This window comes from Entelurus aequoreus, linkage group LG01 (genome assembly GCF_033978785.1).
Source record: "Entelurus aequoreus isolate RoL-2023_Sb linkage group LG01, RoL_Eaeq_v1.1, whole genome shotgun sequence".
Taxonomy (NCBI): Eukaryota; Metazoa; Chordata; class Actinopteri; order Syngnathiformes; family Syngnathidae; genus Entelurus; species Entelurus aequoreus.
In genome coordinates, this window is record NC_084731.1 from 26,028,167 (window position 1) to 26,051,275 (window position 23,109).

The window sequence follows — 23,109 nt, forward strand, 5'->3', positions numbered from 1 at the left end:
TTGCAGTGCGCCGCTTCCGGTAGTTTTGAAGCCCAAATACCTTGATATTGCTCCTCACGCACTCTCTTTATCAACCAGTAGGAATGCTGTTTTTTACCATTCTTCCTCTCCACACTGGTTTTGCCTGTATGCGCCTTGTGTGTTCATTTTGACACACTCAACATCTGTACGTCACCGTCGCACGGCAGCATGCGAAAGAAAAAAAAGTACCTGTATTTTTCAAAGGCAGTTTAGTATTGTTTTTAATTCATTAGTACCGCAGTACAACCTAGTGTGTAGCATGTTTAGCCAAGATCGGCTGGACTCGGCAGATCGCCAATCAGTTAAAAAAGGCAAATATCGGCCCACAATAGGCCATTTAGTAATGTTCATTTATTCAGTATTATACAATAACTGAATGCGAGTGGCTCTATAACCTCTTAAATTGAAAAACTTCACAAGTTTTCAAAGACTTTCCCAACATCACTGAAGTGGACATTTCAAACTACAGGTATCTGGTCGCTCCCAATTCTTTCTACACTCACAAGAATTAAAAGTACCAAAGTATGGAGCCGCAGGCACATCACTTCTTTACATCTAAATGGGTCCGTGAATTAGGCATTAAAGGACCCCTCTAATGCTGACAACAGTAGCACTTTTTTCACATGTTTTGTACCTAAAAAGGTAAAATAGACACAATTGTAATTATAGCACGTTTTAGAACACCTTTTAGTTCCAAGATGTGGGCCGACCTGCATCACCCTGCTGACGTCACCTACAGAAGACTGGAAGCATTTTCATATTGGGTAAAATGTGTTTTGGTAGCATCTTCATCCCCAATCACAATATTTTTGTGCATAATTTGAAGAAATTATTAAATATGTCTGCCAGATGCATGGTTACAGGTTGTAGCAATACAACTAAAGAACGTGTCAGCCTGCATACATTACCAAATCATGGGAATATGAGCAAAGTATGAACCTGTTCAGTCAAACTGACTTGGAATGGACCAAGCAATAGGAATTAATTTACAGCGACCATTTCAATGAATCTGACTTAGAAGAAGAAGGGTTTTGGTCTGAGTTTGGATGGAAATGTCTTTAAAATACTGCAGCAAAATGACTGAGTTAGAACCCTTGGAAAAACGGAAAAAGAAGATCAGACATCGGGCTCAAAAATGAGAGGGAAAAAAAGGTAAGCCACAAGTATTCCATGTTCCGCCCTTTTCATGTTGCTCAAGATGCTTGAGGAAATGCTGAAAGAGCATGAGGAAACACAGTCTAGGGAAGAGGAGATGGAAGAGCATGGAAGTCCAGATATGTCGATTCTTTTAATATTTATTTTTTGCTCATAATGTTAACCATATCAGTTTTGAAGTCATCATTGACCAGGATGACAAAAGCATGCAATTAAATAACTATAATAATAGTTTCACATGTCTTTATCCACACGGTTTATGTGGGGAAATGGGGGGTGCAGCATATTGAGTCTTGTGATGGAGAGGGGGCGTTCCAAGTACAGTTAGGTATCTACCCATTTCTCAAAAGCTAAGTGATATGTTGGGAAATGACTGCTAGACTCATTTGCTGGAGCAAAAAGTACATAAAGGGAACTTGTTAGTGAAATTTTGGTCATTTGGACGCTGTGAGCCCTTTTAAGGCTGTGAAGGACAATGTTGGTGCACAAGTTAGTGATGGACATTGTTGAAAACTCAGCAATATTTGTTTACCTGTGTAATCACGCAATTCACCCATAGCATATATAATATAAAGTCGTGTTTGGTGTTTTTGCTACCCGGCCTTCCGCACAAATGCAGCTGAGATAGGCTCCAGCAACACCTGCGACCCCGAAAGGGACAAACGGTAGATATGGATGGATGGATCTACTGTTGCAAGCAAACATTTTTGCTGTCATCTATAATTTGGCATCTGGAGTGCTTCACGGTGTGAAATTCATGTTTTGCTTGAATACAGTGCATCCAGAAAGTACTCACAGCGCTTCACTTTTTCCACATCTTGTTATGTTAAAGCCTTATTGCAAAATGGAAGTAATTCATTTTGTCCTCAAAAGTTCTACACACAATACCCCATAATGACAATGTGAACAAGTTTGTTTTTTAGATATTCTTGTAAATTTCTTGAATATAAAAAAACTAAGAAATCACATGTACATAAGTATTCAGTAGCCTTTGCTCAATACTTTGTTGATGCACCTTTGGCAGCAATTACAGCCGCAAGTCTTTCTGAATACGATGCCAGAAGCTTGGCACACCTTTTTTTGGGCAGTTTCGCCCGTTCCTATTTGCAGCGCCTCTCAAGCTCCATCAGGTTGGATGGGAAGCGTTGGTGCACAGGCATTTTCAGATATCTCCAGAGATGTTCAATCAGATTAAAGTCTGGGCTATGGCTATGCCACTCGAGAACATTTACAGAGTTGTCCTGAAGTCATTCCTTTGATATCTTGGCTGTGTGCTGAGGGTTGTTGTCAGGCTTTCATCCAGGATGTCACTGCAAATTGCTGCATTCATCTTTCTCTCTATACCAGACCTGGGCAGATTAAGGCCCGGGGCCCGTTAAGCTTTTTGCTTGACTGTAAAATATGTCAATCGAGAGGGTGTGTGATGTTCATATGTTGTCAACATTCAGTGTTTTATCGTTCATAGTTAATATTGTAAAACCCACATTCTTTATTTGTGCATTGTGGGTGTCTCATTCAGTAAAAAAAAAGTTAAATTCCATTCCATTTTTTAAGGCGGTCTGTCATAACGATTTTAGCATTCAATCAGACATTATTGTGAGGTTTTGTATTAGTGTTCCTAAAAATCAAATATACCGGCCCCCAGACACATTTTTTTCTCTAAATTTAAACACCCAGCCCCCCCCCGAGTAAAGATAATTGTTTAGTTCCTAAAATATTTAGCAATATCAAGATACAGTATATGTAAAACGTATTTGGCATTTTTGCATGCTGACAGTAGGTCCCACAGTGCTTGGGTCTAAGGCAGTCTTTCTCAAATAGTGGGGTGGGCCCCTCTGGGGTGTTGGGTGGGGGGTGGGCGCGATGTCATACCAGGGGGTGTGCGTGTGACCTCGGGGAACATGCTTTTTTTGCCATACCAGAATGTGATGAAGCGTATGTAGCACTTGCCTTCACTGTAACTACGGTGGGAGATGAGGAAAGACCAGTGTGTTGTTTCCTTTAATGTTAGTAAGCTTACAATGTTACGCAGGGATAAAATTAACAATTGTATTTAAAAAATATACTACGTATAGTCACAGTGGAGAGGGGGGGGGAGAGGGGGCGCAAAATAGTATCTTCTTCTAAGGGGGGCGCAAAAGAAAATATTTGAGAAGCACTGGTCTAAGGCAACAGCAACCCAACCTGACGTCACATGCAACCCAGCCATGGTTAAGGTCAAGGCTCTGTATGAGCTATCACCAAACTCCTTAAAACATTATGAACCAATATGGCCATCGTGGCACAGTCATGCTTGAATGGGAAAGAGCCTTTCCCAAATTGTTCCCAAAAATGGTATTAAAAAATGATTTCATTTCACTACAACCTTCTTTCACAATTCCAAAGCCTTTTTTTGCTTCAAGCTGTATTTTACTATATTTGAAGACTGTCAAATGTTGTGTTTTATATAACTTCATGGTAGAAAGCCTTATTTATGCACAATACTACTCTCATAAATAGGCGACTGGTGCCCTCTGCTGGGTACAATATGAAACTGCCAGTGATATGTTTTGCCATTTCAAGCAGGGGCAAAGATGAACCATCAAAACCCTACATGTAGTAATAATTAGTACTTTATAAAAGATGACTAATTAAGAAAAACATATCACTAAGAAAAGCAATCACAAATGCAAAAATAGTAAAAATAAATAAATAAATAAAATAATGCCTATTTTACTGCATCAACTGCTGATGAAATTGTCCAAATCAAATATTTCCATCTGGATAAAATGGCTCTTTGTTCCTAAGTGCACGTTAAAACCTCTGCAGTTCCAATGGGTGGAGGAGACTGAGTCACGCCATCCCCCAGTACAGCGAGAACGTCATAAATAGCACAAGACTGCAGCAGTACCACGCCCTGTACAGAGGCTGTCCTCTGACACTCTCTCAGCACACGGTCATTGTGTCCCCTTTCCCTCCGCGCAGCCATGCAGCTTCAAACATACAATGCCATTGGGCCATTTGTGGCATAAGAATTAGGAGTTTGCCCCTTAAAACAACTTGAACATAACATCAGCAGCAGCACAGAGGGATGGTGCAGTCATCATGATGAGTGATGACCCCTCCCCTCCATTGAAGTCTCAGTTGTCTTGTACAAGTACAGTACAAGACAGCAGAGGTACACACTATACAGCCTTGTTCGTTATGAAGAGTTTCTGGTTCATACAGGATGATGTGGTCCCGCCGAATGTCTCTCTATTTACTGTTTTACGATACCAAAATATCCGCCATTACAACAAAGCAAGAGGACATCGATGAAAAGTTCTACACTGTAAACAAACTAAGATACGGGAAATATGTCCTTCCTTCCAACTTCATGAAGCACAATACACTCGGGTAACCAGCAGAAACATGAGAAGGCCATCGCCAGGGCCAAACAATCCTAACTTGGATAGAGCCTAAATGTGCCACAAAACAAATTGTAAAAATAAAATGGAGAATAATAGAATTTTAATGGACCTGTGTGGAACATTTTGGAAGACTGCAGTTTGAAATAAAAAGGTTACAAATCAATAGGACCTCGGGTTAACACAATCTGTATTTGATGCACATCTGTTAGTATTATTTTCTTTTTTACTGATAAAGTGGTGCATAGAGATTGTTTAGGCCTATGCTGGTTAAACAGTAATTTAGCCATTGCTAATATTTTTAATTAATGACAATACTGTACATTTCTGTTAAATAATAGAGTGACATGTGTCATGTGCACACGGTTTTAAGCATATTGTTTTTTTCTGATTTGTATTTATTTTATACCAAATGCTATTTTGTACTAAACATCAACCTGCCCCCAAGGGACTAAAGACTGCAATTAGCCACTAGTTATAATCCTGCATATTTACATGGAAATGTTGATCGATATGCACTATCTTTGTCTATCTTAATTAAATAAATCTACAAATGTGTAAGACAGGGATGTTTTAAGGCAGGGGTTTTTAACCTTTTTGACCTCAGGGCCCAACTATTCCACTCAAATATTAACACTAAATGAGTAATCTTACTCTTGATCTTAATCGTATTCCATAATTATATCTAACATACCGGTACTTAAAGTTTAACAGGATGAACTTTGTCAGATAAAAAAACATTACTTAATTACAAAGATTATTATCAAGGCTTAGTCAGGCTGATCTTAAAAGTAAATACTAATTAAATACACTGCATAAAAAAGGGACATAAAAAACTGATGAAAAATAAATTCACATATAATTACATTGTTTTAAAATGAATACATTCTAACTAAATTAATAGTTAGAATGTTTATTAGACTATCAATACAATTTAAGTGCAAATGGAAATACAGCTTCACCCCTTCAGTCATAATATTTTTTTTTTTTACATAATTATGACTTTAGCTCCAGTCATATCATTTGTTTGATATTACTGCTGAAAGTGGTGGAAAAATGTATTATAACTGAGCGCCAATAGGGGGCGCTTGCAGCCCAACAATGGGCCTTTGCCCTATGGTAGGGGTAGGGAACCTATGGCTCTCGAGCCAGATGTGGCTCTTTTGATGACTGCATCTGGCTCTCAGATAAATCTTAGCTGACATTGCTTAACACGATAAGTAATAAATAATTCCGCTGGTAATCACAGTGTTTAAAATAACGTTCAAAATATAAAACATTGTCATGCATTTTAATCCATCCTTTCATTTTCTACCGCACCTGTTGAAAAAGTCACATTAATGGTAAGAAGTATTTTATTTATTATTGGTTAGCTTCAGAATAACAACGTTATTAAAAAGAATAAGAGACTTATTATACTCTAAAAATGTTGGTCTTACTTAAAAATCCATGCATTTAGTTGTATTCAGTGTTAAAAAATATGATATGGCTCTCACGGAAATACATTTTAAAATATTTGGCTTTTATGGCTCTCTCAGCCAAAAAGGTTCCCGACCCCTGCCCCACCACTGCTCCCCTCACCTCCCAGGGGGTGAACAAGGGGATGGGTCAAATGCAGAGGAGAAATTTCACCACACCTAGTGTGTGCGTGACAATCATTGGTACTTTAACTTTAACTTCAAAATACTGTCGCATGTTAGCGTCTCGTGTGTTGAAGCTCGATTCATTTTTTCCCTAATGCAAATTAGATGCAAAATGTCTTCGTTTGAAACAGTGAAGAAGCCCCATACGATCAACGCCATGTTTGTTTACAGTGAACAAGGGAAATTAATGACAGGCTGTCACTGGTAAGAGCAAAAGAATGCTTGATTTGCTCACCCTAACCCACCTACAGCACAGATCAAAATATTTTATTTTAATGTCGCCTAAGGGCAGTGCTTCTTAAATGTTACGCCACCCTTAGAAAAAAGAAAACATTTCTAAAAACATTGTTTTCGAACACAAAAACTGACATTCAAGAATGCGAGTCGAAATGTATTGTGTTTTATACTTGACAATGAAGAGAAAGAAGAACAAAGGGATTTTTTGACGTGCAAGAACTTTTGTGTGACATCTGTGTGCTGAAAAACGCTAATTAGTGTAAATATCTTGCAGTGTTTTTACTCAGCCGTAGTCTTTAAACCAATCTGCAGTTTGATATTGTTTATGAATTTTTACGAACTTAATTTCATTACGCTAAGCTACGAGAAGTGTACAGACTATTGTATTTACGTATTTACAGATGAATATAAAGCATTCAGCCGAACTTCGAAGCTGCTCACTGGTAGTCCGACCTTAGTGGACAAAGGTAAATCACATTAAATATTCAATATTTACTTTGTTACATGCTGTAAAAATAGTGTGTGATCAGTTGTGGAGTTATTCTTCTTAACCCGAGTGAACCAAATGCTAAAGCTAACAGGCTGACGCAAATCTGATCTTTTTATGTAAAATCCGATACTTTGTTTTTAAGTCATATGCTTTTGTATATTATTGATTTGTATTGGATTTACTTACACTTTAGTAAAATAAATACGACTCTTTATTTACTGTACATTACATCAGTGTAGAAATATAATGTACTAATCATTCATACGTCATCAACCTGATTTGTATAAACTACCTGAACTGTTAAATGCGGTGGAAACAAACTTCTACAGTTGTGAACTTAATGTAGTAGAACCTAAAGTTCCTGAACTTCATGTGGAAAAAGGCCTATTTATTGTCTTTATGCAAGCTAGCTATTTCAGACCCCTGTCAAATATTCTGCGTCTAGGGGTTTATACATACTGTACATGCAACCCAGCAGAGAGCTATCCTCAAGCAGGTCAGAGCTTTTCTTCTTGTCACATATTTGAGAAGGACTGCCTTAGGTTCAAAGTTAGATGCGCACGCGATCATTGCGTACACGAAGACAAACTACATATAAACATAGTTTGCCTCTTTCTCACTGGGGATGCTACACAAACTAGAAGAAGTTGTTGCCATTCCAATCCAATTACTTGAGTAAGACTGGATTTTTGGCACGAACCACAACCAAACTACAATAAAACAAACCGTAAAAACAAGCCACGCCTGTCACTCGTGTACAATAAAGCATGACTGGTTTACTGACTGTGACTCAATTTCTGTTATGAGAGACAATTAGCAAGACAACCTTTATTTAAAGGAAAGGTCCTAAATATGGTGGCCACAGAGTGTTTACGTGGACCCCAAGTTGAAAAACTTTTTCGGGTGTTACCATTTAGTGGTCAATTGTACGGAATATGTACTGAACTTGCAATCTACTAATAAAAGCTTCAATCAATCAATCAATGTTTGCCTGTTGTCATCTTTTCTGGCTGATTATGATCACTTTTAGATTTTGCCACAGCCCTCATTAATATTTCTGCAACTCAGCCATAATAGCACATTGTGCGCCATGGCGAAAAGGCCGCCCTAACGGTGTCAAGAACATGAAGTAGATACCAGGAGACAAGCCAGTAAACCAGGAGACACATAGGGGGCAACAATCTAGCATTAAGACCATGGTCTGCTCATTTGTGCACTGCCATAAGCGGACAAAACGACCTCCGGCAAGCCACTAGAGCGCATGTTTCTGCACAAACTGTCCCAAACAGACTCCATGAAGATGGTATGAAGACTTGTGCTCAACAAAGTGGAACCTGATTGGCATTTTCTAGAAAATATACTGAAATGGGAGTGTCTCAGGAGTTCCTTCAAAATGAAGGCAATACAGCAGTGGACAGACCTGCCTGATCCCGAAACCTGAATTCAATGAAGCATCTCTGGGACATTCTACCTCCTTCCATCCATCACCACCATCATTAAGTTACGCCACAGATTGTTCAGGAGTTGACTGGTGCCCTCATCCAGATCTGGGAGATGTCTCAGTAGAACATCCCTCATCTCGTCAGAAGCCTGCTTACATGTCGGATGTAGTGCATACATGCACGTGGAGGCCATACACACTACTAAACTTCATTTTGAATTGACTTAAGGAATTTCAACAGAAGTTAAATCAACCTGTGATCTCATTTTTACACTACAGTTATGAATACAGACTTCCATATGTTATCATTTGGATTTCAATTAATCATTCTTGTGTTATTTTGCTCTCATTGCATTACACCATGTATTAAATAAAGTTTTTTTAACTGGAATATTCCTTTTACCCAGATCTAGAATGCACTGCTTAAGGCTTCCCTTGATATTTTAAACAGTTTATAGCTAACTATAGCATTAAAGGCAATAGACAACTAGGATTAGCATTTATGTATTACAACTATTTCTCATCCATAAACATAATTTCGGCTGCCTATTTACGAGGCAAGAAAAAAAAAGATACTCACCTGGCAGTCAAAATCCTGAAAATTGCGCGCATTCTGAAAAAAACCAAAAACACATTCATAATAAATAGATGAAATATTATCAACATCATTCAACCCACACTGCAAAGTCAATTTACAATTTTGTATTTTCATAGTAATAAATCAGCAAAACAAACAAGTTTGACAACTAAATATCACTAGTAATGAATACATGTAATTTACAACACTAAGTTCTCTTGAAGGTTTATTTTGCTAAACGATGTTCTCTTGAAGGTTTATTTTGCTAAACGATTGTGTGTATTTGTAGTGTACATATTTACACGGTACATTTTCACCACCTATTGCAAAGCAAATACAAAATCTATATTCAGAAGAAAGGCTATTATAAGCTGCAAAAGTTAAAGAAGTGAGCTGTGGGAATCATTTGGGTGCAGATGGTGTAATAGAAAACTCAAGCCTTGCTACTTGGTACTAATTAGTTCTGTGCTGCAGCTCTTGTGGCATCATTGTGTTCTAATTTTGTTTTGCAGGACTTATTGAGGTCCCTTGTGCATTCTAGTTTATTCTCCTGGAAGTCTTTACAGCCTCATTTTCTGTTTGTAGTAATAGATCTAACCACTAGGTGGTGCGAGAACCCAGTATCAGTGGAGTTTCTCTAGCCTGTCTATCATCAGAGAAGCTTGGCTTGCAGATAAGTCTTCCAAGCCACCCAGGAGGTAAGATCCAATACATCACCCCCCTGCGCTTCCAGGTATTGTATTCATTGTGAAAATCACCTGCGTGCTGCACAACAAAACACTCCAATGGCTCCCTAGATAGTTTTTTGTCTACCTACCAGAGGCTGACTGAAGAAGTAAAATAAACTTACCACGGCCTAATTTTAAAAAATAGTTTTCTATTTTGCTCTCCCTCTCCGCCTTTTTTTAAACCCCACAGTTGAGTACATATGAATAATTCACTTTGATGAAGAGTACTGCACAGTATGCATTACCGCAGTACTAGCGTATGCATTTGACCGAGAGCTGTGTTTGTGCTTTCAAGACATTCAAAACATTATTTTATATTTGCATGCGGTTCTGCGGTGAGGGTCGGCGGCATGTCTTCTCAAGCGAACCCACCTTATTGGTCAGGAGAGGCTTGATCTCAGTCAGCTGTACATCCTGGAGCTCATCCATTATCCTGTGCGGTCCCTGTGAAATGCTTTAGACAAAGAAAAATAGAGTCAGAATTGTGATTCTCATTGTAGAGAGTCCAAGTACAACAAAATTGAGTGTAACCCTATTCATCCATCCATCCATTTTCTACCGATTGTCCCTTTTAGGATCGCGGGGGGTGCTGGAGCCTATCCCAGCTGCATACGGGCGGAAGGCGTGGTACACCCTGGACAAGTCAGCGCAGTTAAAAAAAACAAAAACAAAAAAACCCCTGTTTTTAAATTATTATAATTACTAGGGATCTGCGATATGGCCTAAAATCTACATTGAGATATATATAGCAGCATCCAGCTATAACAATATGTTATGTGGCACATAAATGATAATAGAACCATTTTAAAACAGGTTACAAATGTGGCTGCTAACATATGCGGTAACACGTTGCATTATTTCCTGTTGTATTATTTTCTAAAAACTATTGTTAATCTCTCCTCTCTGAGCTGCCACCTTACCGTGGTAGAGGAGTTTGCGTGTCTCAATGATCCTAGGAGCTATGTTGTCCGGGGGCTTCCATGCCCCCTGGTAGGGTCTCCCAAGACAAACAGGTCCTAGGTGAGGGATCAGACAAAGAGCAGCTCGAAGACTTCTATGGAAATACAAGAACCGAGACTCAGATTTCCCTCGCCCGGACGCGGGTCACCGGGGCCCCCCTCTGGAGCCAGGCCCGGAGTTGGGGCACGACGGCGAGCGCCTGGTGGCCGGGCCTGTCCCCATGGGGCCCGGCCGGGCACAGCCCGAAGAGGCAACGTGGGTCCCCCCTCCAATGGGCTCACCACCCATAGCAGGGGCCATAGAGGTCGGGTGCAATGTGAGCTGGGCGGCAGCCGAAGGCAGGGCACTTGGCGGTCCGATCCTCGGCTACAGAAGCTAGCTCTTGGGACGTGGAACGTCACCTCGCTGGGGGGGAAGGAGCCTGAGCTAGTGCGCGAGGTGGAGAAGTTCCGGCTAGACATAGTCGGACTCACTTCGACGCACAGCAAGGGCTCTGGAACCAGTTCTCTCGAGAGGGGATGGACTCTCTTCCACTCTGGCGTTGCCGGCAGTGAGAGGCGACGGGCTGGGGTGGCAATTCTTGTTGCCCCCCGGCTCAGAACCTGCATGTTGGAGTTCAACCCGGTGGACGAGAGGGTAGCTTCCCTCCGCCTTCGGGTGGGGGGCCGGGTCCTGACTGTTGTTTGCGCTTACGCGCCAAGCAGCAGCTCAGAGTACCCACCCTTTTTGGATTCACTCGAGGGAGTACTTGAGGGTGCTCCCCCGGGTGATTCCCTCGTTCTACTGGGGGACTTCAACGCTCATATTGGCAACGACAGTGAAACCTGGAGAGGCGTGATTGGTAAGAATGGCCGCCCGGATCTGAACCCGAGTGGTGTGTTGTTATTGGACTTTTGTGCCCGTCACGGATTGTCCATAACGAACACCATGTTCAAGCATAAGGGTGTCCATATGTGCACTTGGCACCAGGACACCCTGGGCCGCAGTTCCATGATCGACTTTGTAGTTGTGTCATCGGATTTGCGGCCTCATGTTTTGGACACTCGGGTGAAGAGAGGGGCGGAGCTTTCTACCGATCACCACCTGGTGGTGAGTTGGCTGCGATGGTGGGGGAGGATGCCGGACAGACCTGGCAGGCCCAAACGCATTGTGAGGGTTTGCTGGGAACGTCTGGCAGAGTCTCCTGTCAGAGAGAGTTTCAATTCCCACCTCCGGAAGAACTTTGAACATGTCGCGAGGGAGGTGCTGGACATTGAGTCCGAGTGGACCATGTTCCGCACCTCTATTGTCGAGGCGGCTGATTGGAGCTGTGGCCGCAAAGTAGTTGGTGCCTGTCGTGGCGGTAATCCTAGAACCCGTTGGTGGACACCGGCGGTGAGGGATGCCGTCAAGCTGAAGAAGGAGTCCTATCGGGTTCTTTTGGCTCATAGGACTCCTGAGGCAGCGGACAGGTACCGACAGGCCAAGCGGTGTGCGGCTTCAGCGGTCGCGGAGGCAAAAACTCGGACATGGGAGGAGTTCGGGGAAGCCATGGAAAACGACTTCCGGACGGCTTCGAAGCGATTCTGGACCACCATCCGCCGCCTCAGGAAGGGGAAGCAGTGCACTATCAACACCGTGTATAGTGAGGATGGTGTTCTGCTGACCTCGACTGCGGATGTTGTGGATCGGTGGAGGGAATACTTCGAAGACCTCCTCAATCCCACCAACACGTCTTCCTATGAGGAAGCAGTGCCTGGGGAATCTGTGGTGGGCTCTCCTATTTCTGGGGCTGAGGTTGCTGAGGTAGTTAAAAAGCTCCTCGGTGGCAGGGCCCCGGGGGTGGATGAGATCCGCCCGGAGTTCCTTAAGGCTCTGGATGCTGTGGGGCTGTCTTGGTTGACAAGACTCTGCAGCATCGCGTGGACATCGGGGGCGGTACCTCTGGATTGGCAGACCGGGGTGGTGGTTCCTCTCTTTAAAAAGGGGAACCGGAGGGTGTGTTCTAACTATCGGGGGATCACACTCCTCAGCCTTCCCGGTAAGGTCTATTCAGGTGTACTGGAGAGGAGGCTACGCCGGATAGTCGAACCTCGGATTCAGGAGGAACAGTGTGGTTTTCGTCCTGGTCGTGGAACTGTGGACCAGCTCTATACTCTCGGCAGGGTCCTTGAGGGTGCATGGGAGTTTGCCCAACCAGTCTACATGTGCTTTGTGGACTTGGAAAAGGCATTCGACCGTGTCCCTCGGGAAGTCCTGTGGGGAGTGCTCAGAGAGTATGGGGTATCGGACTGTCTGATTGTGGCGGTCCGCTCCCTGTATGATCAGTGCCAGAGCTTGGTCCGCATTGCCGGCAGTAAGTCGGACACGTTTCCAGTGAGGGTTGGACTCCGCCAAGGCTGCCCTTTGTCACCGATTCTGTTCATAACTTTTATGGACAGAATTTCTAGGCGCAGTCAAGGCGTTGAGGGGATCCGGTTTGGTGGCTGCGGGATTACGTCTCTGCTTTTTGCAGATGATGTGGTCCTGATGGCTTCATCTGGCCAGGATCTTCAGCTCTCACTGGATCGGTTCGCAGCTGAGTGTGAAGCGACTGGGATGAGAATCAGCACCTCCAAGTCCGAGTCCATGGTTCTCGCCCGGAAAAGGGTGGAGTGCCATCTCCGGGTTGGGGAGGAGATCTTGCCCCAAGTGGAGGAGTTCAAGTACCTCGGAGTCTTGTTCACGAGTGAGGGAAGAGTGGTTCGTGAGATCGACAGGCGGATCGGTGCGGCGTCTTCAGTAATGCGGGCGCTGTATCGGTCCGTTGTGGTGAAGAAGGAGCTGAGCCGCAAGGCAAAGCTCTCAATTTACCGGTCGATCTACGTTCCCATCCTCACCTATGGTCATGAGCTTTGGGTTATGACCGAAAGGACAAGATCACGGGTACAAGCGGCCGAAATGAGTTTCCTCCGCCGGGTGGCGGGTCTCTCCCTTAGAGATAGGGTGAGAAGCTCTGTCATCCGGGAGGAGCTCAAAGTAAAGCCACTGCTCCTCCACATCGAGAGGAGCCAGATGAGGTGGTTCGGGCATCTGGTCAGGATGCCACCCGAACGCCTCCCTAGGGAGGTGTTTAGGGCACGTCCGACCGGTAGGAGGCCACGGGGAAGACCCAGGACACGTTGGGAAGACTATGTCTCCCGGCTGGCCTGGGAACGCCTCGGGATCCCCCGGGAAGAGCTAGACGAAGTGGCTGGGGAGAGGGAAGTCTGGGCTTCCCTGCTTAGGCTGCTGCCCCCGCGACCCGACCTCGGATAAGCGGAAGAAGATGGATGGATGGATGGATATTGTTAATCTACTTGATGATTTACTGTTAATATCTGGTTACTTTCTGTTGTAACATGGTTCTATCTACACTTCTGTTAACATGTAATAAGCACTCATATTGTTTTTTACATTAGTTATTAGTTAGTTGATACTACAAATTTGGGTATCTATCGAATATCAAGTAGTTACAAGGGCAGTATTGGTCATACCAATGCTGATACCGATACTTAATATTTACAAGATCATTTAATTATTATATTTTTGATCACAATTATCCATAGACAACAGTATACAAAATGATATAATAATTGGCGGTGTAACAATATCAATTAAATGTTTAAAATATTATTGGTTGTAATTTTTATTTAATTTTTTTTCACATAAAGACCTCCTATATCCATGGACTTGTTTCCTGAGTTTGTAAGCAATACAATAATAAATAACAGCCAATAGCGACGAAAAGCGTGAATATTCTTGAGGCATGCACATGACGATTTATCGACGCTGAAAAACTTACCGACTTTAATTTAAATTTATCGTCGGTTAATTGACTTATCGAATAACGGCCCAGGCCTATGAAATGTTTTTTAACATTATGCTTTTTAAAACAGGTCAACACGCTTTTAAAGAGAATTAAATATATCTGCTATGTGTTGGTGTCTTGCCAGAGTTTGTATTTTGCAGGTATACAGAATTTGTATTCATGCTTTAGAAGCACTTACACTGCCATGTTTAGATAGGATCATGCTTTGATTGTCAAAGATGTTCGGTGATATTTTTTCTACCTGAATAAATGTTTTGGATATTCTGTACTTTACATGTTGTACAAGTTAATGGCATTCATATCTCTATAAGACATTGTTTTAACCTTCTGTCCCTATATATTGATAAACTTTAATATTGCGCTTGTTAATCATTCTGTAATGGTGGGATATCAATTAGAACAGGTTAAAAAAGAATACACCATAGCGATGATAATATTGTGAAGTGAATTGTAATTACCAAATGTGGGCTGCAGAGGGCAGTAGCAGGCATGCCTGCAGTATTAAACCTAGCGATGATAATATTGTGAAGTGAATTGTAATTACCAAATGTGGGCTGCAGAGGGCAGTAGCAGGCATGCCTGCAGTGTTAAACCTAGCGATGATAATATTGTGAAGTGAATTGTAATTACCAAATGTGGGCTGCAGAGGGCAGTAGCAGGCATGCCTGCAGTGTTAAACCTAGCGATGATAATATTGTGAAGTGAATTGTAATTACCAAATGTGGGCTGCAGAGGGCAGTAGCAGGCATGCCTGCAGTATTAAACCTAGTCTCAGTGGTAACAAAGAACAAGACTAGTTTGTTCAAAGACAGTCTTTCTCATTCATATCGCCGCTGCCATTTCAATACAATTAATTCCAATGTGCCAGAAAATATTTATTTAGGTAGAAATATCACAGAATAACACAGCATAATAGAATAGCATTGTCGTATTGTAAGACGATTTTTCATTGTTTTGTTGGTTAGACCGGATGTGAAGCATTGTGCTATTATTGTGAAGCCGCCAACTGGACATGTGTGATTGGTATGACTAAATACTTGACATATTTTGATGAAAATCTCAGATAAAGTGACTCTAGACTACATGTTATGTTATTAATGCACTCAACTGTAATCCAAACACGAACGTAATGTTCCTCCTTAAGCAGCAATGCGCGTCAGCAGCGTTCGCTCCAATGATGTCGTCTCATGACCATTGAAGGTAAAATTGTCTTGATTTGTCCGGAGAATGACTTGCCATGGCTTTGGATTTGAGATTTCCATAAAGTCCCCATTTTTTTGTGCAGTTCTGCTAGCTATTTTCGAGCTTGTGGCTCATCAGTAACTGGATGCCTTTACACATTTCCCCAAGCTACGGAACGAGCTGAGGGTCAAAAAACGTTAATCGCACGTTAAAAAAATTATCGCCGATAAAGGAATTTATAGTTAATGCGTAATTATCGTGTTAACTTTGACTTTCCTAGTAAATACATACTGTAAAAATATTTTTGTTTTCATAACAATTTCTGGGGTACATACTGTACATACACATCGGAAGTAAAAACATTCCCTGTGTTGATAAATTAATCTAAAAAAAAAAAGTTTATGTGTTTGTTCATGCATCTGATTAATGTATGGGATGTCAGGTCCTGTGTTATCAATCAATCATAAAGGTAATGAATGTGGTGACAAGAGGTAGAGAAGTTCATTTCAGAGAGCTTTTGTCACTCCATCTTCCCTTAATGCCCCCATGCAATGCTATACTGGAAATAGAGGGCATTTTTCTATTAACTCTCGAAGAAAGGTCAAACCTCCTGTCGGCACAGGTGGTGTTCAGGCACGCACACACACACACACACACACACACACACACACACACACACACACACACACACACACACACACACACACACACACACACACACACACACACACACACACACACACACACACACACACACACATAGATGAATCAGGTCAGGTTTAACAAGACGCTGGAAACCACACCTCATTTGTTTTCCCCTTCAAGTCGGACATTTGTCCCTGTTCATAATTACTACTGTAGACAAGAACACTGACACAAATATCCCCTCCACCTCACCCACTCCCACTCTTTCTGAATTTATGATTTTCGTCTTTGGCTTCCATTTGTTTACGTCAAGTGAGGAGAGAAAGTGCTATTGAGTTACCTGGCAGTGCCATGAAGATGGCTCATCTTGCACAAAACAGCAGATGGAGAATGCAAATGGACGACACAGTTATCATAATTTCCGGATTATAAACGGATTATAAAACGCTATTTTTTTCCTCACGCTTTGAACCCTGCGCTTTATACAAATCTGCAGCTGATTTATGGATGTTTTCAGGTTCGCAAGCTACACATTCCGCCAATAGATTTAGCCCTGACACATCAGACCAATAAAATTGTTCATATTAAATCAAGCGCATTCACACAATTAGCCATTTAGCGCGTTATGGACTCACCCTGATCACGGAGAAAGCACAATGAAATGCACACGACACAGACCCAAAGCCAAACACAATCGACCTGGCCATCGAAAAAGGAAACAACGGACGTCCTCCACCATCACTAACAAGCCCCAAAAGGCCGGACTTAGCCATTTAGCGCAATATGGACTCACCCTGATCATGGAGAAGACACAATGAAATGCACACGACACAGACCCAAAGCCAAACACAATCGACCTCGCCATCGAAAAAGGAAACAACGGATGTCCTGCACCATCACTAACAAGCCCCAAAAGGCCGGACCGCAGTGCGTCGAAGACGACGACTTTGTTTCTCAATGACCTCACTGTATGTACCATATTTAGTGTGCTGTGTTTTTTTATATCTCTAACGTTACTTTCTCTGTATGCCTGCGCCTCTGCAAGTTTCCTCACCCTTTTCATATGCTTGACTTGTTGGTGGCATAGAACAATGGTCAGTCACACCCTGAAGTGGTCATTGATTGGCTGTCGTTGTGTGTTTGTTTGTCTAGCAGAAGCTGATTGTCTCCCATTGTAGTTTGGGGGGCAAAGGGAGGAGCGCTGAGTTGCCACATAGGGATGTAAAGATAAACAGTATAATGATAAACTGCGGTAAAACTTTCTACCGCTAGTATTGCCGTTTTAAATTGAAATTATCATAGAACCGTGATTGATAACACTTTGATAGTCGTGGACCGATGACAATGCTCATTTACTGGAGAAGCAAGCTAGCGCTAGATAGCTTAAATGCTAGCATGAAAAAAAGAGACATTAACGTCTTTCTTCATTGAAAGACGGCTTATCTCGATCTAAACACATTACTGTCTGACCAACTAAGATATTCAATTGTTCACATTGAACCTACAGGCTGTGTTCTACACAGACGGAGAGATCCATTAGTACTCGAAGCAATATGACAAGAGGAAGTGAATTTGCATGGCGTCAAATAAACCGGACGTGACACATCCATTAGACATTTTTCCTCATCGTAATGTAAGGGATTCAAATTAGTATACCTCAAGTTGAGGGCTTTTCTCAGCATTTTTAGGTGAGATTAAAAAAGAGATTTACAATTATTTACAGATCGTAATTAATTAATCTCTTGTTTGTTTTTTTTTCATTACTTGACAGCACTAATTACAGCAGGGGTCACCAACCTTTTTGAAACCAAGGGCTACTTCTTGGGTACTGATTAATGCGAAGGGCTACCAGTTAGATACACACTTAAATAAATTGCCAGAAGTAACCAATTTGCTCAATTTACCTTTAACTCTGTTATTATTAATAATTAATGATATTTATCTTTGTGGAAACACTGATCATCTTAATGATTTCTCACAACAAATATATATAGAAACAGATAAATATCAATATGCAACACTTTATTTTTATACTTTCTCTAAGTGCACATTTTTCAAATTGAACATTTTCAAATGATCACTTCTAAGACAGTCTTGTGAAATCACAATAACCCATTTTAACTAGCTAGCCACTAACATTTTTTAACAAATCATGAATTACTTTGCACCATGTTTGTACAAATAATAACTCATGTAAAATACAAAAGTAAACTCTCAAATTTTTAAGTCATGTCACACTTTGAACTGGACACCAAATCTGTTATCTGTTTCTTTGTCAGTTAGTGGGAAGCCTGGCATTGCATGCTGTTAACTAGTGTGTTGTACTCTGGTGTGTAACTTGACACTGCAACTCTGAGTGAGTCTTGCAGATGTGCATCAGTGAGGCGTGTTCTGTGTTTGTTCTTGATGAAGTTCATGTCAGAAAAGGCTGATTCACAAAGATAAGATTTTTCCTCATGGTTTGCGGAACCTTCTTAATCTTTTGGACATATTTTCACAGCAATCTGGCCTTAAGCTTAATTATGATAAATGTAAAATGTTAAGGATCAGAAATCTAAAGGGAACGTCCTTTCGAATGGAATGCAAAGTGCCTGTTTTGTGGACAGATGGACCAGTTAACATACTTGGTGTTGTTGTCCCAGAAAATCTGGAAGATCTAGGCTCAGTAAATTATGATAATCGACTAAGAAAGCTGGACAAAATTATGCAATTATGGAAAGGGAAATCCCTAACCTTGTATGGTAAAATGTCTATTGCCAACTCGTTAATTATTCCTCAATTTATTTATTTGTTTTTGTCATTACCAGCTCCATCACAAAACTTTTTTAAGATTTATGAGCGGAGGGTCTTCGATTTTGTCTGGAACGGCAAACCAGAAAAGATTAAAAGAAAGGTCTTGTACAAAGAGTATGAATATGGGGGCCTGAAACTTCTCAACCTTGAAGCTATGTGTCTGTCTTTAAAAGCATCAATTGTTCCAAAGATGTATTTAAACATTGAGTGGTACACAAATGTCCTGTTGGACAAAAAACATGTACTGTATCAAAATAAATTGTATCCTTTTTTACAAGTGATCCCCTCCCAGAGAGTCTGCTGGGAAATTTCATAAATTTCATAAAGGAAACAATCCACTCATAGTGGTGTTTTCAATTTTATGTGCCAGAAAAAAGAGACAATATTTTGCAGCAGTTAATATGGATGAACTCTAATATTGTAATAGATGGAAAGCCTTTCTTTTGGAAAAATATGTTTGAAAGAGGAATAATTTTTGTCAATGATATTATCAATGAGAATGGTAAAATTATGAAGTATGATGAATTTAGAGCTATGTATGGTGATGCTTGCTCAAGCTTTTCATTTTATCAACTAACTGGAGTAATTGGGAAAAGATGGAAACAAATAATTAATTATGGAACTACTAAATTATTAGTTTGTAAACCTCTAATAAGAAATTCTAGTTTGCAAAAAGGAACTAAAATAAATAGAAAAATATATAATTTTTATTTAATGAAGAAATCTTTGAAGGCTGCCTCATACAACACAAATGGAAAATGGGAGGACTTTTTTGACTGCCCGTTGCCATGGGATGCCATATTCAAACTAATCTATAAAACCACTATCGATGTGCAAAATCGTTATTTTCAAATTAAAATTGTTTATAACTTCTTACCCACAGGGAAAATGTTAAAATTATGGAATATGACAGAGTCAGATGATTGCCGATTTTGTTGTCAGGAGCCTGAATCCACCCTGCATTTGTTTTGGTATTGTCATATTGTGTCTTTGTTTTGGGTGGAAGTTGAACAAATGTGTTTAAGGATTGGTTTGTTTATGAAGCTTAATGTGGTTTCTGTTATTTTAGGAGAGTTCATTGACAATCATGATTTAGTCAATTTAATTATAGTACTCGGTAAAATGTTTATTTTTAAGGCCAAAAACAGATATTCACTTAGTATTACTTTCTTTAAAACATTTATTCAGTATTTTCTAACTTTAGAAAGTTACATGGTTGAAAACGATAATGATGCCAAAAAACATTAAAAAAAAAGATGAGAAGTCCTCAAAGGCTTATTTTGAAAGTATAATTATGTTTATAGATTATATGATATCTGTTGTTGTGTTCCCTAATTTGAGTGACCTGGACATAATCTGGACTGTACATAAAGGCTTATTTTGAAAATGTAATTTTGTTTATAAATCATATGCAATCTGTTGTATTCCCTAATTTTTTTCTGTGTACATGAATGAAGGTGTGTGTTGCTGAGTCGGACTTGGACATTATCTGGACTGGGCCTGGTTTAAAAAACCCTTTAAACAAATCTAATTTCATTGACAACCTGGTCTGTTGAAGATAAGGCCCTTTTTTTAAAAAATAAAATAAAATAAGATAAATAAACATTTTCTTGGATAAAAAAGAAAGTAAAACAATATAAAAATAATTACATAAAAAATAGTAATTAATGAAAATGTTAGTGGACCAGCAGCCTATACAATCATGTGTGCTTCAGGGACTGTGTCCCTTGCAGATGTGTTGTCTATGTTGTGGGAACCAGAATATTGGTAGCAGAAAGAAATAACCCCTTTTGTGTGAGTGGGTGTGGATGAGTGTGCATGGGGGAGGTTGTTTGGGTTGATGCACTGATTGAAAGTGTATCTTGTGTTTTTTCTATGTAGATTTAATTTTTTTTTTTTAAAAATTATTATTATTATTATTATTTTTTATTTATTTTTATTTTTTTTTTTTAGAACAGACCCGCGGGCGACTCATCTGGTCCTTACGGGCGACCTGGTGCCCGCGGGCACCGCGTTGGTGACCCCTGAATTACAGGCACTGTCTTGTTAAATTTGTGAATGAACATAAGCGCCTGTGTAAATATTTAATGTTTCAATGTGTACACCTGTGGCTTATGTGCTGCCAATATATGTCCAAAATGAAATTCCTTTAAAAATTAAGTGCGCTCTTAAGCCCGGAAATTACGGTAAATCTGCCTGAGTCACCCCTTAAAAATCCCCTTACACTGAGATCACATCAGTGTAATTTTTAATAATTTTACACAAATACAACTGAAGGAGCAGCCACAACACATCCTGGTGCAGAAGACCATCCTTTGCATCGACTTTGGGATGCTGTTAATTACTAATAGGGTTGTAACGGTGAACGGTATAATGATAAACCACGATAAAATTCCCGACGGTTAGTAATACAGTAAATTTTTTGAATTACCGAAAAACCGTCATTTATTAATGCCTTTTAGGCAACACTGCTTACTTCCTGAAAACAAAGTCAGGCGCATGCGCACTAGCATCGTTTGGCTTGAAAATCATGGCGGACAAACTACACAGACTTTGCTCCGGAGATTTCCCCTCGGAGTAAACAGAGCCAAGCGCTTGGTTTAACGTCATTTTCCCTCGCTTCTCTGTGTGTGTTTAAGAGTGCACTGCCGTTTTCAGATGGAGACAGGTGTGGACAATATTGGAGACAGACGCACTTGTCCCACACTAAAAGTATACAGCGAAGGAGAAAACTATTAGATGTTGCTTTTAGTTTCTCGATACAGCGTCCATCAGCTGTGACTGAGAGTTAATGACGTGAGGAAACATGCAGCAGTCGATATGTCAGGAATGTTGCCACAACTTGTTTATAAAGTCTTTAGTTTAAGGCTGAAACGACGCGTCGACATAGTCGACGTCATCGGTTACGTAAATACGTCGACGCCGTTTTTGTGCGTCGACGCGTCGCATATTTACGTCACACTACCGTCATGGCGAAGCGCAAAGCAGACGATCAAAGCAGACGATGCGAGCTGTGCGAGCGAGGGGGGAAAAGCATGCCAAAAGTGGTCAAAAGTGTGGGAGTATTTCAATAAACGGCCTAATAATGTTGTTGTATGCACACTGTGTCGAGCGGAAATGGCCTATCATAGCAGCACAACGGCTATGAACGAACATTTGAAAAGAAAACCATCAACTAGTCAATCGTCCGCGCGAGCATACGTTGTCATCATTACACAAAAACATGAATGTGTCATTTGTATCTGCTAGGGTTGTAACGGTACGTGTTTTGTATTGAACCGTTTCGGTACGGGGCTTTCGGTTCGGTACGGGGGGTACCGAACGAGTTTCTAAGCTAAAGCTAACTTCAGCTGCTAAAGTCTTAACAAGCTGCTTCGCTCCTCTGCCTCTGTCTCAGCACGCAGCATTGCACCCACACAACCATCTGATTGGTACACACGCAGCATTGTCCCACCCACACAACCATCTGATTGGTACACACGAAGCATTATCAGCCAATCAGCAGTGTGTATTCAGAGCGCATGTAGTCAGCGCTTCAGCGTGGAGCAGATAGGTGTTTAGCAGGTGAGCATCAGGCAGCGGACTCTCCCCAAATGATAATAAACACCTCCCAGTCAACTACTAGTAACATCACTATGAGCCCGTTGACCTTCTAGAAATATAAACTGCAGCTCAGCTCACTCGCAGTCCTGGCTTGAGGTGAAGGCTAATTAGCTCTCAGTTCCAGCCACATCGACCCCTTCTGAGCGCCTATTTTCTGCTGCTGGGAATATTGTAAACAAGAAAAGAACCAGAGCATGTACACATGCTAACCTTTCTTCATTACAACTGTTAGTCACTCACTGGAATGAGTAGAATTGGTTATTGTGTACTGTGTTGGACTGGATGTTTATTTTGCACATTTTAAAAGCAATACTTAATGTTTACAGTGCTCCAAAATATTTAGATTGGCACTTTTTTGTATTGGATGTTTATCTTTATTTTTGCACATTTTAGCAAATAAGCAATACTTTCACTTTTGT

General features: G+C 40.9%; 1 protein-coding gene across 2 annotated transcripts in view; it reads right to left on the minus strand.

Annotated features, from left to right (window-relative positions):
* ndrg3a (ndrg family member 3a) overlaps nucleotides 1-23,109 on the minus strand; it is a 95,259-nt gene that overhangs the window by 36,445 nt on the left and 35,705 nt on the right. For both annotated transcript variants that reach the window (XM_062046519.1, XM_062046525.1), the window contains exons 2-3: nucleotides 10,051-10,132; nucleotides 8,954-8,986 (exon numbers count right to left, since the gene is read on the minus strand). In XM_062046519.1, coding sequence (XP_061902503.1) covers nucleotides 8,954-8,986; nucleotides 10,051-10,107 — 90 coding nt within the window. In that variant the 5' untranslated portion in view covers nucleotides 10,108-10,132. The remainder of the gene's footprint in view (nucleotides 1-8,953; nucleotides 8,987-10,050; nucleotides 10,133-23,109) is intronic.